This window comes from Dipodomys merriami, unplaced genomic scaffold (genome assembly GCF_024711535.1).
Source record: "Dipodomys merriami isolate MVZ:Mamm:240054 unplaced genomic scaffold, mDipMer1.0.p SCAF_57, whole genome shotgun sequence".
Lineage (NCBI taxonomy): Eukaryota > Metazoa > Chordata > Mammalia > Rodentia > Heteromyidae > Dipodomys > Dipodomys merriami.
In genome coordinates this window covers 8,558,439-8,572,795 of record NW_027206146.1, presented here as the reverse complement: position 1 = coordinate 8,572,795, position 14,357 = coordinate 8,558,439, and the positions used below count along the sequence as shown (strand labels likewise).

General features: G+C 55.9%; 1 protein-coding gene across 1 annotated transcript; it reads right to left on the bottom strand.

The window, feature by feature from the left end:
* Positions 1 to 2,294: 2,294 nt before the first annotated feature.
* LOC138812916 (creatine kinase M-type) lies at positions 2,295 to 7,960 on the bottom strand. Its single transcript, XM_070001181.1, has 9 exons — positions 7,910 to 7,960; positions 6,854 to 6,976; positions 5,470 to 5,688; positions 5,198 to 5,352; positions 4,743 to 4,875; positions 4,223 to 4,394; positions 3,740 to 3,863; positions 3,001 to 3,190; positions 2,295 to 2,712 (listed from the first exon to the last, which is right to left on the bottom strand). Exons 3-9 carry the CDS (start codon positions 5,660 to 5,662, stop codon positions 2,534 to 2,536), a joined length of 1,146 nt encoding a protein of 381 aa, XP_069857282.1. The 5' UTR covers positions 5,663 to 5,688; positions 6,854 to 6,976; positions 7,910 to 7,960; the 3' UTR covers positions 2,295 to 2,533.
* Positions 7,961 to 14,357: the final 6,397 nt, after the last annotated feature.

The following is a 14,357-nucleotide window of genomic DNA, read 5'->3' as shown; positions in this document are numbered from 1 at the left end:
GGTGGCGGTGTGGGCAGTGCCTTGCCGGTGCTGGGAAGGGCTTGCTTTCAGGCGAATCGGGAAGCTTTCCAGCAGGAGAAGGGTTGAGAACGGATTTGTTAGGTGGTTGGAAGGCAGGAGGTCTGGGTGGGAGTGTAAGTGGGGATATAGAAGAGGTGGATTTTAAGAGACTTGAGAAGTCAGGCCTCGTAGCACACACCTATCCCTGCGACTTGGGAGGAAGAGATTCTAAGATCTCAGGTTCAAAGCCAGCATGGGCAAAGCTGTTGAGACCCTTCTCAGGAAAGTAATAAAGCTTGGTGTGATATGGCGCCTTACACCTGTAATCTCAACTATGGGAAGCAGAGGTAGGATTTCCATACAAAGCAGCGCAAAAGCATGAGAGCCTACCTAAAAACGAATAACTACAGCTAAACTTGGGGTGTGGCTCAAGTGATGGGTACAAACAGTAACTGTGGGTTAGCTTGGCTTTGACCTTCCCCCAGCAGCTGGGGCTCCATAGCCTTGGGATTGAAGTCAGCGTGAGTGCTGGGATCTTTATTAATAATTAACACCTCATCATTCATTAATGCTGCTGAAGACAGCCCCACATCTGATGTGCCTTCATCTTTGGGTGTTTTCTGCTCTTCCTATCTTAGTAATCCTCAGGACTCTTGGGAAAGGCAGGGGGAGAGGCAGCCTTGGGCTTCAGTTTACCCTCTAAAGCAGGAGGTGGATTTGTTGATCTCTTAAGGACATTTTCTTTCCTTTGGAAATAAGATCCCCATGTAGCTCAGGCTAGCCTGGAACTCTTATTTTTCTGCCTCGGCATACAGACTGCTGGACGCCTAGTTATAATTTTTTTTTTTTTGGTCGGTTGTGGGGCTTGAACTCTGGGTCTGGGCGGTGCCTCTCAGCTCTTCAGCTCCAGGCAAGCACTCTACCACTTGAGCTACAGCACCACTTCTGGCTTTTTCTCCTTCTGTGCTGCTGAGGAATAGAACCCAGGGCTTCATGCATGCAAGGCAAACACTCTACCACTGAGCCACATTCCCAGCCCCAACAGGGTTATAATTTAAGGGCTCTTTGGGGGAGGGAGAGGGATGAAGCCGGACACCAGTGACTCACACCTGTCATCCTAGCTACTCAGGAGGCTGAGATCTGAGGGTCGCAGTTCAAAGCCAGCCTGGGCAGGAAAGTCTGTGAGACTCTTATCTCCAATAAACCATTCTGAAAACCAGAAGTGGTGCTCAAGTGGTAGAGCACGATCCTTGAGCTGAATTGCTGAGGGACAGCGCCCAGGCCCAGAGTTCAAGCACCACAACTGACCAAAAAAAAAAAGCCTTCACCAGGTCTGAGAGAGCAATCTTCCATTCACCCTGCCACCCATTTCCTATGTCCCTTTTAGGGCCCACCTACTGCCCTTACTGAAGGAGGTCTTGGCCTCTTTGGCTGGTTGGAAGTTATTGACATGCTCAACAACCAATCACCACTTGAGTACTCCATGACTTCTGTTACCTATTATTCTCTCCTCTATTGGGCCGCTGGTCCCCTTTGGGCTCTTTCCAACGACCCAGCTTGCAAGCCCCGGGGTGGCTGGTGGGAGTGGCAGTATATACACAGGTCAGCAGCTGGAATGGGGAGAGAACTGGAAAGATGAGCTGGGTGGACAGCATGCATGTCAGACCTGCGTGGACTTGCAGGATCTTAAAACGAAACAGTGCATTCTAGGAGAGACTGGAGTCACCGCAGTTTCTGAGCAGAGTTCAGGAAGCTGGAACTCGTGATTGCTTAATCCTAGCACTGGGGAGGATGAGGCAGGAAGGTCATGAGCTTGAGGCCTGCCTGGTTCATTGTGCAGACCAGGCCCCTTTGGGGTGTCTCAGATTCCACATACAAATCTAATTTTTGGATCAAATCCTGTACCCTACTTTCAAGTCTTTATAGAAATGGGATAAGACATGGTTTTTTTTTTTTTTTTTTTTTTTTTTTTTGTCGGTCGTGGGGCTTGAACTCTGGGCCTGGGAGCTGTCCCTCAGCTCTTCAGCTCAAGGCGAGCGCTCTACCACTTGAGCTACAGCGCCACTTCCGGTTTTCTGGTGGTTTATTGGAGATAGGAGTCTCACGGTCTCTCCTGCCCGGGCTGGCTTTGAACCGCGATCCTCAGATCTCAGCCTCCTGAGTAGCTAGGATTACAGGCGTGAGCCACCAGCGCCCGGCTAGACATGGTTAATGTATGCTCAGAAGGGCAAATTACAGGTAGAGCGCAGAGGCCATTTGCAGAACTCCTCCAGGCACCAATAATGGAACGGGACTAAGGCCACCATCGCTTTTATTTCTGATCTTCTGGTGGAGGGCGGGCCCTGGGAACCCAAGGTGGGTTTTTGATTGGCCAGAACCTCAGCGGACGGAGCCCATAGGTTGGAACTCTGGGTGGACTAGAACTCTTGGTGCCCGGATGGTGGAGCTTGGGGGCGGGGCTCCGGTGGGGGCGGGGCGTTCCGGGGGTGGGGCCTCCAGGGGCCGCATCCTCCCCGGAGTTGGAGCTAGGCGCCTACTTCTGGGCCGGGATCATGTCGTCGATGGCCTGGCCTTTCTCCAGCTTCTTCTCCATCTCCACCATGAGCTTCACACCATCCACCACCAGCTGCACCTGTTCCACCTCGGACGAGCCCAGCCGATCGGCGTTGGATATGTCGAATACCGCACCCACCGCGGCCGTGTCCACGCCACCTGTGTGGAGCAGCGGGGAAGGGCAGTGAGGAGGGAGAGGGGGGCTGGGGGCGACCCTGTGGCCGAGCCCCGGATTCGGAACGGTAGGTACCTTGTCCGGAAACCATCAGGCATGCGTGTCGTATAACTGTGACTATAGTAGCTCCTGAGCACACTTTACACAGGAGGAGCCCAAGGCCCACCCTCACCGGCTCGGGGACCCGCGGGGTGCCCCACGTGTCTCTCCCCCCCACCCCCGCGGAGGGCGCCCAGGTGCGAGGGGGCGGGGCAGGGCGTGCGGGAGCGCACCTGTGCCCCGTTTCTGCAGGCGTAGACGGGTGAGGATCTCCTCGAACTTGGGGTGCTTGCTCAGGTGCGCCAGCTTCACGTGCACGCCCCCGCGCAGCCCAGTGCCCAGGTTGGAGGGGCAGGTGAGCACGTAGCCCAGGTGCTCATTCCACATAAAGGGGTGGCCGGCTTTCTTAAAGATCTCCTCAATCTGAGGGGGAGGGGGAGAAAAGCAGAGGTCGGCACCTGCGGAATCCCCCCAAGTGCACCCCCAATCAAAGCCAACAGGCGAGGTGGGGCTGGGCGGGAGTGCAGGTTGGGAAACCCAGGAGGAGGCGTCTGGCCACGCCCTGAGTCTGGCCACGCCCCGTGGGCAGAGGCGGGCTCTAGGGGGCGGGGCTTTAGAACGTGGGTGTGGCTAGGACTGAAGGGCTAGGCTTAAGCCGAGTGGTGGGCGGGGCTTTGGGAGTGGGAGAGGCGATGTCTTTGTGAATGGGCGTGGCCTCGGAAGTGGAAAGGGTGTGTCTGCGTGTGAGGGGCGTGGTCTTTGGGAGTGGGCGTGGTGTGTGTGAGAGAGAGACCTTGAAAGGGCTATGGGTGCGTTGGGTGTCTTTGTGTATGAACAGGCGGCTTGGCCTTTTGGAATTTGAAGTCTTTCCATGTGAAAGGGTGTGGCGTAGGAACTGGGCGTGTCTTGTATTTGCATATGTGGGTGTGGCCTCTCGAGTGGGTGGGGCGTCGAGGGGCAGGTGGCACCCACCTTCTGCAGCCCCACGCAGAAGCGGCGGAAAACTTCCTTCATGTTGCCGCCCTTCTCCATGGAGATGACGCGGAGGTGGTCCTCCTCGTTCACCCACACCAGGAAGCTCTTGTTGTCATTGTGCCTAAGGTGAGATCAGAGGCCAAGAGTCAGATCTGGGGGGCCCCGAAAAAGGGGGGTGTGCTCGCCTTCCCCCAAAACCACAGGTGCTTGAATCGGAGCATTCAGACGTCAGGGGATCTGCAGAACCTCACACCTGGGGTCCCAGGGCTTCAGAAGGAATTAAACCGCCTTCTATTAAAGAGACTGTAACTACTCAGGAGGCTGAGATCTGAGGATCAAAGTTTGAAGCCAGCCCACACAGGAAAATCCCTGAGACGTTTTACCTCCCATTAGCAAGCAAAAAAAAAAAAAAAAGCCACAAGTGGGGCTGTGGCTCTCCTTGGTACAGAGGGACATGGACAGAGCAGTGGAGGGCCTCACCAGATGCCCCGGGCGTCAGGCCAGTCTCGAGCCATGCCTGAGGCCAGCAGCAGGGGAGACACGGGCTTGTCGAACAGGAAGTGGTCATCGATGAGTTGCTGCTGCTCCTGCTCCGTCATGCTCTTCAGGGGGTAGTACTTGCCCTTGAACTCCCCGGTCAGGCTGTTGAGAGCTGGGGGGAGAGGGTTAAACAGGGCTGGCTCGCTTCAGCTGAGGTGTGGTATTCAGAGGACCTCATGCTTGCCCCCAGTGGTCTGAGCCATTAACAGAACCTAAACACTATGCCACCTCCACTTGTGACCTGTCCCCAAGTCTCCCCAGGAGCAGACTCAGCACTAGCAAGGTGTGGTGGTGCACACATGTAATCCCGGCTACTCAGAAGGCAGAGATAGGAGGATCTGGAGTTCAAGGACACCCAAAGTTTGTCGGGCAGCCCCTGTTTGAGTTGAATTGAGTGACTTGCAAGGGCCAGGTCTGTGGGGGACGGGAGAAATGAGGTGTGTGGGGGGGTGGGACTCACCTTCCACGGAGAGCTTCTCCACAGCCCGACGCTCACCCCGCGAGCAGTGTGGGGGCAGCGTGTAGCCCTTGATGCTGCGGCCGGTGCGCACCCGGCTGCTGAGCACGTAGTTGGGGTCTAGGTCGTCTCCACCCTGGGGGGAGGGGCAGTGGGAGGGACGCTGGGATGACAGACCCTCAGGGGCGCACCATCCCACTGAGCCCAGGGCTCCCCAAAACCTTCCCTGAATCTCCCCCTGATTTCCCAGGGCTCTTCTAGATCCGTGGTTTACCACCCCACTCCTGGCCAGCCTCCCAGGGCTCCCCACATCTCCAGAGTCCTCAGCTCCTCCACGGCTTCCCCAGAACCCCAACTCCTGGATCTCCCCCTTCTCCATCTGCCCTCTGGCTCCCTGTTTGTCTGTCTGTCTGTCTGTGTGTCTGTGCACCCTTCCCATCCCACCCCGGATCACTGACCTTGAGGTTCTCATGGTTGAGGTCCGTCTTGTGCTTGTCGGTGGGCTTGTAGCCCCCATGCCGGTCCTGGATGATGGGGTCGAAGAGATCCTTGAACACCGTGTATGACTCCTCGTCCCCGGCCACGCAGCCCACCGTCATGATGAAGGGGTGACCTGGGGGGGGGTGAAGAGCTGAGGTCAGAGATGCGAGCCCATGTGTGTGTACCGGGGAGGTGGAGGCTGAGAGGGTTTGGACCCAGCCCCCCCCCGCCCCCCCCCCAGCTCCCAGACCTGGATTGTCCACGCCCGTCTGGATGACGTCATCCAGGGTGAAGCCAGCCGGCGTCTCCTTGTCCCGCAGCTTCTTGTAGAGGTCAGGGGTCAGCACCTTGGCCATGTGGTTGTTGTGCTTGCTGAGGTCGGGGTACTCCTCCTCCGGCTTGTAGTTCAACTTGAACTTGTTGTGGGTGTTTCCGAACGGCATGGTGGCGGCGGTGGGGGGGTGGGGGTCTGTGGGGGGGGGCAGGGAAGGACGGTGAGCGGAACCTAAGCAGGGTGTGAGACTCGGGGGTGAGGAAGCTTGAGGAATTGTTGCAACAAGAGAGCCCCCCTCCCGCCCCCCCCCAACCCCTGAACCCTGCCCAGGAGAAGCAGAGTCTCAGGTGAGCTCCCTGGCTGGGTCATAGTCTGGCTCCATCACCCAAGACTAGTTACATTCCCCCAGGCCAGAGAAGAAACAAGGGTAAGAGTGCGGACTTGGGCTGGGAAGGTGGCTCAGTTGGTAGAGCGCTTGCCTCGCATGCATGAAGCCCTGGGTTCGATTCCTCAGTACCACATATGCAGAAAAAGCCAGAGGTAGCGCTGTGGCTCAAGTGGTAGAGGAGCTAGCCTTGAGCATGGTGAAGCTTGGGGACAGTGTCCAGGCCCTGAGTTCAAGCCCCAGAACTGGGGCGGGGGAGTGGGGGGCAGAGAGCTGGGGGAGAGTGTATGCTTTGGAATCAGACAGCCTGGGTTCAAATCCTGGCTCCTACTCATTCCTTGGGACAAGCTGGGTGGACTTGAGCAAGTTGTTAAACTTCTCTGTGCTTCTGTTTACTCAGTCATAAAAAGAGGCCCTATAAAAACACAAACCTCTTGGGAGGTTGTGAGGGAGAAAGGAGTTTAAAGGAGTTAATGCAGGAGTGGCATTTGTACCCATGTCTTGTTCACACCTTATATTCTTTTTTCTTTCTTTCTTTTTCTTTTTTTGCTTGTTTTTTGTTTTTTTGTCAGTTGTGGGGCCTGAACTCTGGGCCTGGGCGCTGTCCCTCAGCTCTTCAGCTCAAGGTGAGCGCTCTACCACTTGAGCCACAGCGCCACTTCCTGTTTTCTGATAAGTAATTGGAGATAAGAGTTTCACACCTTTCCAGCCCTGGGCTGGCTTTGAACCTCAATCCTCAGATCTCAGCCTCCTGAGTAGCTAGGATTACAGGCTTGAGCCACTGGCGCCCAGCTCTTATATTCTTTTTGTTGTTGTTCTTGTTGGTCATGGGGCTTGAACTCAGGGCCTGGGCACTGTCTCTGAGCTCTTTCACTCCAGGCTAGCACTCTACTGCTTTGAGACACAGCTCCACTTCTGGCTTTTTGCTGGTTAACTGGAGATAAGAGCCTTACTCGGTTTCCTGGCTGGGCTGACCTTGAACTGTGATCCTCAGATCTCACTCTCCTGAGTAGCTGGGGGAGCCACTTGTACCCAGCTCCAGCAGTCTTTTATTTAGCTATTATTATATCTGTCCTGGTGGTGTTGGGTTTTCGGGAGCTGCGGAGAAGGAGCACTTGAACAGGAGTCTGCTCTCCGCGGGGCATCCTGCTCCAAGCTTGAGAGGCAGAGTTGGGGCAGGGGGCTGCGTGGGCGCACCCCTCTCCACCATCTACCATCTCTGTATCAGGTTAGTCTCTGGAGTCCACACAACACGGGGTTCAAACCCCAGCTCGGCGTGTGGGTGCTGTGTGTTCCAGGCTCAGATCTCTCTGATCCTCAGAACTCAGCCGGGGCATTATTATATCCATTAGACCCAATGGAGACCGTGGAGGACCCCCCAGCTCCAGCCGGGGGGTGGGGGTGGTGCGATGGAACTGGAGAGGGGTTGGGGGGAGGCCCGTGGTTATTTTTAGGGCCTGGCATCTGCATCCCCCCGCCCGGCCCCGCCCTGGCTCGGTTTGTACCAAGTCAGCAGGGGGTGTGTGGCCAGGGCGGTGGGGAGGACGCGCAGCCAAGCCCCGGGGCTCAAGGACACCCCAGAAAGCCCAGACTCCCTCCCTCCAGAGGGTGCCTGCTGGGGACCTCAACCAGGGACACCCTGAAGGCATGGAGGCCAGATAGGTGACCCTAAAGAGCAGGGCACGCACCCCTCCAGCCCTGTCAAGTGAGTCCCGAGGGGATGCCTGTAATCCCGGAGCCGGGAACAGTCAGACACAAGGTCACAGCCACCCTGACCGGTGACAGGCACCCCCCGCTGCCCGTGGCGCCCAGCTGGGGTGACAGCTGTTAGGACCCTTTTTGGGGCTCTGGGGATCCCCTCATCCCACACACACAGGGGCTCAGGACTTAGGGTAAAAGCCACACTGGGGCCACAGATTGGGGGCCCTCTGGCCCCACAGGGCCACCTGCTGGAAGTCACAGAGGGGCCAGACACAGGTCATCCCCTCCAGCCTAGGCACGGAGCCCCCCCATGTCCCCCCTCCCCAGTACCTGGCCGAGAGAACTGTCTGTGTCCTGCAGGCAACACCAACCCGGAGGCAGGGCCCGGGGTTCCCGCTTTATATCGGGGGGCCGGGGCTGCGCAATTGGCTGGGTGGGGCTGTCCCCAGGGAGGGGGCCGAGCTGCCCGGGCACAGCGCCCACCCCACAGCCAGGCCTGCCCAGTGCCCAGCCCCGTGGCCTTGTATGGGCCGCCCCAGCGCCCCCCAAAACCACGCCCGCCCAGCCCACGAGCCAGTGCTGAGTCGGGCTGGCGGGGAGCAGCTGGCTGGCTGCCGGGGACACGCCGCGGCCTGCGCATGTCCTGGCCACGACCCCCCTCGACCCTCACCACACACACACACACACACACACACACACTACACACCTCCCCCCGGCTGCAGCCCCAGCATCTTAGGAGATTCAGAACCAGGAGCCCACTGAGGACACGGCCACCCCTGTGTGACCCAGGGAGCCACTGAGCAGGAGGGAAACTGAGGCTGGACCCCATTGGGGAGATGTGAACTCTGGGGTGGGGGGGTCACGCTCCTCCCGCCCCTCCCTCTGGTGCCCAGGGCCATGTGTGCCCCCGAGTTATTTTTACGGTGCCCTGTGGCCTCCACGGCACAGCCGGAGCGGCAGCTGGTGAGGGGGGGGCGGCCACGTGTCCGGGTTAATTATAACTGGGTGTCCGGCGTCCCCAGCCTCCCCTCCTTACAAGGGCAGCTCGGGAGGCCCCCCGTGGCCCCCCCCAGCCCCAAGGGGAAGGGAAGGTGGGGGGAGGAGTCCTGTCACTCTGCACTCGGGACTGGAACAACGCACTGTGACACACTCAGCACCCCAGCTGTCATCGGGGACCTCAGTTCCCGGGAGGGGAGTCCATGCCAGCAGGGCTGGTATTTGAGGGTGCAGCCTGGAAGGTTCCGGGCCTTCTGTCATCTCTTTAACTATCTTCCTGCCTACCGACCTATGGCTGGGTCTGAATTCAGTTCCTTCCACTTCTCTTGCTCAGCTGGTGCTCTACCACTTGAGTCATGCCTCTAGCCCCACTTTTTGCTTTTTACTTTGGAACTTGGTTCTCCTAGATTTCTCTGCTTGGGTTGTTTTATTTATTTTATTTTTGTCAGTTGTGGGGCTTGAACTCTGGGCTTGGTCACTGTCTCTCAGCTCTTCAGCTCAAGGTGAGCGTTCTACCACTTGAGCCACAGCATCACTTCCGGTTTTCTGGTGGTTCATTGGAGATAAGAGTCTCATGGAAGCCGGGTGCTGGTGGCTCATGCCTGTAATCCTAGCTACTCAGGAGGCTGAGATCTGAGGATCGAGGTTCAAAGCCAGCCTGGGCAGGAAAGACAATGAGACTCCTATCTCCAATAAACCACCAGAAAACCGGAAGTGGCGCTGTGGCTCAAGTGGTAGAGCGCTCACCTTGAGCTGAAGAGCTGAGGGACAGTGCCCAGACCCAGAGTTCAAGCCCCATGACTGACAAAAAAAAAAAAAAAAGAGTCTCATGGACTTTCCTGCAGGGGCTGGTTTTGAACCACGATCCTCAGATCTCAGCCTCCTGAGTAGCTAGGATTACAGGCATGAGCCACCAGCACCAGGCTCTTCTTTTTCTTTATAATGCTGGCTCTGGGGCTTGAACTCAAGACCTGAGTGCTGTCCCTGTGCTACATTTTTTTGGTCCTGGGGCTTGAACTCTGGGACTGGGTGCCATCCCTTAGCTCTTCAGCTCAAGGTCACTTGAGCCACAGCGCCACTTCCAGTTTTCTAGTGGTTTATTGGAGATAAGAGTCTGATGGACTTTTCTGCCTGGGCTGGCTTTGAACTGCAATCATCAGCTCTCAGCCTCCTGAGTAGCTAGGATGACAGGCGTGAGCCCCGGGCAACCGGCTTCCCTGTGCTTTTTTATTCAAGCCTAGCACTGTAGCACTTGAGTCACGGCTCGCACTTCTGGCTTTTGGGTGGTTCATTGGCCATAAGAGTCTCATGGAGGGCTGGGAAGGTGGCTCAGTGGTAGAGCGCTTGCCTTGAGCTGAAGAGCTGAGGGACAGCGCCCAGGCCCAGAGTTCAGGCCCCACGACCGGACCAAAAAAAAAAAAAAGAGTCTCATGGACTTTCCTGCTAGAGCTGGCATTGAACCTCAATTCTCAGATCTCTGCTTCCTTCCTAGCTAGAATGCCGTGATAGGCGAAAGCTGCTTTTAGGATTAGTATTATTTTTTATTTTATTTTAAGGAGTTGAGTGCTGGGTATGAGGACGATGCATCTTTTCTTTTCAACCACCCAGAGGGTCACAGACCAAAACAGCGGGGAGAGGAGGTCACTGCAGGCTTCTTCTGGGAGGTATGACATCTGAGCAGAGACCTGAAGGAGGGGAGGAAGCCAGCATGTGGGGACACCCGGTAGAAACAGAAGGGGTAAAGGCCCTGGGGTGGGCGTGGCTTGGCCCATCGCTGGCTGGGCTGGTGGCCAGCAGGAGGGGGAGGGGGAGAAGAGCAGCTGAGACTCCTCTAAGCCCCTGATGACAGATGACACACCCTTCTAGGACTCTGCAGTGTGTGTGTGGGGGGGGGGGACACCCGGGAGAGGGGACTTCTCATTCTTCCCCTGAGCCTCTGGAGATGCCAAAGTTCCAGGACTTTCTCTCCAGCTCTCTTCCCCCACTGCGGGTTGAGGTGAGCCAGTGGGTTTGCCCAGGATTTATCCCAAAGCAGCAACTACCAGGCCAGGCACCCATGTGGCTCACGCCTGTAATCCCAGCCACCCCGGAGTCAGAGATCTAGCAGCTCCAGCTAGGAAAAGTCCTCGCGACCCTTCTGATCGTAAGAATGGAAAGATCAGAGCGGCCTGGTCTGGGTGCGTCGTGCTCACCAGTGGCAAAGGGACCATGCAAGCACCTGGTGTGGGGCGGACGCGCGTGATTGGCGCGGGGCCTGTGCCAGGTATGGTTTAGAAATGCTGGCCTGGGGCCAGCCGGGCCTGCGCATGCGCAGGGACTTCCTTCTGGCCTCTGTCCCGGGCAATCCTCTGTGTCCCAGGCCGGCTCAGCAGGAGGTCATCCTGGCCCCAGGTGGATTTGAACCCAGGCCACCCTGGAACTCCTACTCCTGCCCCAGCCTCCAAAAGTGCAGAGACTGCCAGCATGCTCCACCGTGATCGGTTGGATTTCTAGTTTCTTTCAACCAATACCCGGGATTCCATAGTGTTTTCCCTGTACTTGCCCCATGCAGACCGCATGGCTCTGGGGACAGAACCGTGGCGTGCCCCTGTCCTGCGGCCAGGGTACACGCGGTCCATTCAGTAGGACAGATGCACCTGTCTAGAAAAGAATGATCACCCATCTGGGTGCCGGTGGCTCCCAGCTGCTCAGCAAGCTGAGATCTGAGGATCATGGTTTGAAGCCAGCCAGGGCAGGGAAGTTTGTGAGACCAAGGGACAGTGCCCAGGCCCTGAATTTCCCAAGCCCCAGGACCAGTGCACACACACACACACACACACACACACACACACACACACACACACCACCACCACCACCACCACCACCATCACCACCACCATTACCACTGCCAACAACACAGAAAAATGACCCAGCTGGGCACTGGTGGCTCACACCTGTTATCCTAGCTACTCAGGAGGCTGAGATCTGAGGATCACAGTTCAAAGCCAGCCCAGGCAGGAAAGTCCATGAAACTCTTTTTTTTTTTTTTGGTCCAGTCATGGTGCCTGAACTCTGGGCCTGGGTGCTGTCCCTCAGCTCTTCAGCTCAAGGCTAGCGCTCTACCACTTGAGCCACAGCGCCACTTTCGGATTTTTTTTTCTTTTTGCTTATGTGGTGCTGAGGAATCGAACCCAGGGCCTCATGCATGCAAGGCAAGCGCTCTACCACTGAGCCACCTTCCCAGCCCCCGTGAAACTCTTATCTCCAATAAACCACCAGAAAAACTGGAAGTGGTGCTGTAGGTCAAGTGGTAGAGTGCTCGCCTTGAGCTGAAGAGCTGAGGGATAGCACTCAGGCCCAGAGTTAAAGCCCCACGACCAACCAAAAAGAAAAAGAAAAATGACCCAGAGTGGGCAAGAATGAAATGCAGGAGTCTCAGAGATTGCATCTGGGGGAAGGGATTCCCAGAAGGCTTCCTGGAGGAGGTTGCATGTGCCAGGGGCTCTGAGAGGACTCCCTCCCTTTCTAGAACTGGAAGGGGCGGAGCTTTCCTAGGCTGGGCTCGGCCCGTGGGCTTGCAGCGCCCTCTGGTGGACATAGGCCATAGTGCAGCAGCTGCAGACCACGGAGGTATGGGGTATGGGTGAGTGGTTCAAGCATTTTAGGGTTCTGGACTTGATTCATCCCATCAGTCACCCCACAAGTATTTATCGAGCCCTTGCTTCATGCTAGGCTCCCTTCTGATGCTATGGCTACATCCAGATGGTTAGAGCCCGCCGCACTGCAGTTGGTACAGTTGGTAGGTAATACTAAAGGCTAGCTCCAGCCAGGCCCGGGGTCCACATTACTCCATTCACTCCTCCTGTTCTCTGACCAGCATCAGATTTGAAAAACGGAGGCACATAGAAGTTATGTTACTTACCCAAGGCCTCACAACTGTAGGGAAGTGCTGGAATATGAATTCAGAGCCCGATTCTTGGCCATCACAACCCCCCACCAAGAATGCAAAATGTGCAAAATAAAACAATCCTCCAAAGAGGCTGAGATCTGAGGATCAAGGTTCAGCCAGGCCAGGTGGGAAAACCCTTGAGACTCTTATCTCCAATTAAGCACCAAAAAGTCAAATAGATCTGTGGCTCAAGTACTAGAGCACTAGCCTTGAGCAAAGAAGCTCAGGGACAGCACCCAGGTGCTCAGTTCAAGCCCCAGGACCAGCGCAACAAATCATATGATATATTTTTTATTTTATTTTTGTCGGTCATGGGACTTGAATACTGGGCCTGGGCGCTGTCCCTGCACTCTCCGCTCAAGGCAAGTGCTCTACTGCTTAAGCCACAGCGCCACTTCCAGTTTTCTAGTGGTTTATTGGAGATAAGAGTCTCATGGAGTTTCCTGCCCTGGCTGGCTTTGAACCGTAATCCATAGATCTCAGCCTCCTGAGTAGCTAGGATTACAGCGTGAGCCACTGTCACCCGATGATATATATTATTAAAAAAAAAATGTGGGCTGAGAAGGTGGCTCAGTGGTAGGGTGCTTGCCTCACATGCATGAGGCCCTGGGTTCGATTCCTCAGCACCACATAAGCAGAAAAAGCTGGAAGTGGCGCTGTGGCTCCAGTAGTAGAGCACTAGCCTTGAGCTGAAGAGCTGAGGGACAGTGCCTGGCCCAGAGTTCAGGCCCCATGACCTGCAAAAAAAAAAAACCCAAACATGTTAGTTTGAGGTGGAGTGTGGTGGTACATATCTATAATCCTAGCATGCAGAAGAGATTGAGGAAGGATGATTGAGAGGTTGAAGCCATCCTGGACTACATACTTTCAGTCCTACTCTTAGATCTATCTATCTATCTATCTATCTATCTATCTATCTATCTATCTATCTATCTATCTATCTATCTATCTACCTACCTACCTACCTACTGTTTTAAGACTCAGTGGGAACAGAGCTCAGAAAAGGAATCATTGTCTAGCATGCAGGAAGCCCTGAGTTCAATTACAAGAACAAAGGAAAGAAAAAGGAGAAAAAAGGAAAGGAAGAGCTGGGAAGGTTTGCCTTGCATGCATGAGGCCCTGGGTTCAATTCCTCAGCACTGGAAAAGCAGAAAAAGCCGAAGTGGCGCTGTGGCTCAAGTGTTAGAGCGCTGGCCTTGAGCTGAAGAGCTGAGGGACAGCGCCCAGGCCCAGAGTTCAAGCTCCACAACTGACCAAAAAAAATTTTTTTAAAGGAAAGGAAAAGTTGGTGAACAAAATTGAGCAGGAAGCCAGGTGCTAGTGGCTCACACTTGTAATCCTAGTTACTCGGGAGGCTGAGATCTGAGGAATGAAGGGTCAAATTATCTCCAGTGAACCACCAAAAAGCCAGAACTAGAGCTGAGGCTCAAGTGGTAGAGCACCAGCCTGGATCAAAAAATTAAAAAAAAAAAAAAAGATCAAGGACATCGCCCAGGCCTGGAGTTCAAACCCCAGGTCGGGCTGGCGCACACGCAGCTCCGCAGGGAAAGGAGGTGCGATCTGGGTGGGGTCCTGCCCTTTACCATCAGCAATCAGGGAAGGCTTTGCGGAGAGGGCAGCGTTTGAGATGATGGCTGGCCCGGGCCAGAAGGGGCCAGAAGGGGCACCGCCAAGGCTAAGGCCCGGCGTGGGCCCTGCGCGCGAGCTGCGTCCATCTCCTCTGAGATCCGAGTATAGGCGAGGCTACACGCCGTGGGCGTGGCCTGAAGAGGGCGTGATCTCCGGAGGGTGTGGCGTGTGGATGTCTTGCCCCCAGCGGAGCCGTGCGGGGAGCGGATGCTGAAGGATGATGGG

Coding starts and splice junctions, on each gene's coding strand:
- LOC138812916 (XM_070001181.1), bottom strand. CDS start 5,662: ATGCCGTTCGGAAACACCCACAACAAGTTCAAGTTGAACTACAAGCCG. Junction 4,395..4,742: donor GGAGAAGCTCTCCGTGGAAG/GTGAGTCCCACC, acceptor CTCTCCCCCCAG/CTCTCAACAGCCTGACCGGG. Junction 2,713..3,000: donor CCTGCAGAAACGGGGCACAG/GTGCGCTCCCGC, acceptor TGCTCCACACAG/GTGGCGTGGACACGGCCGCG.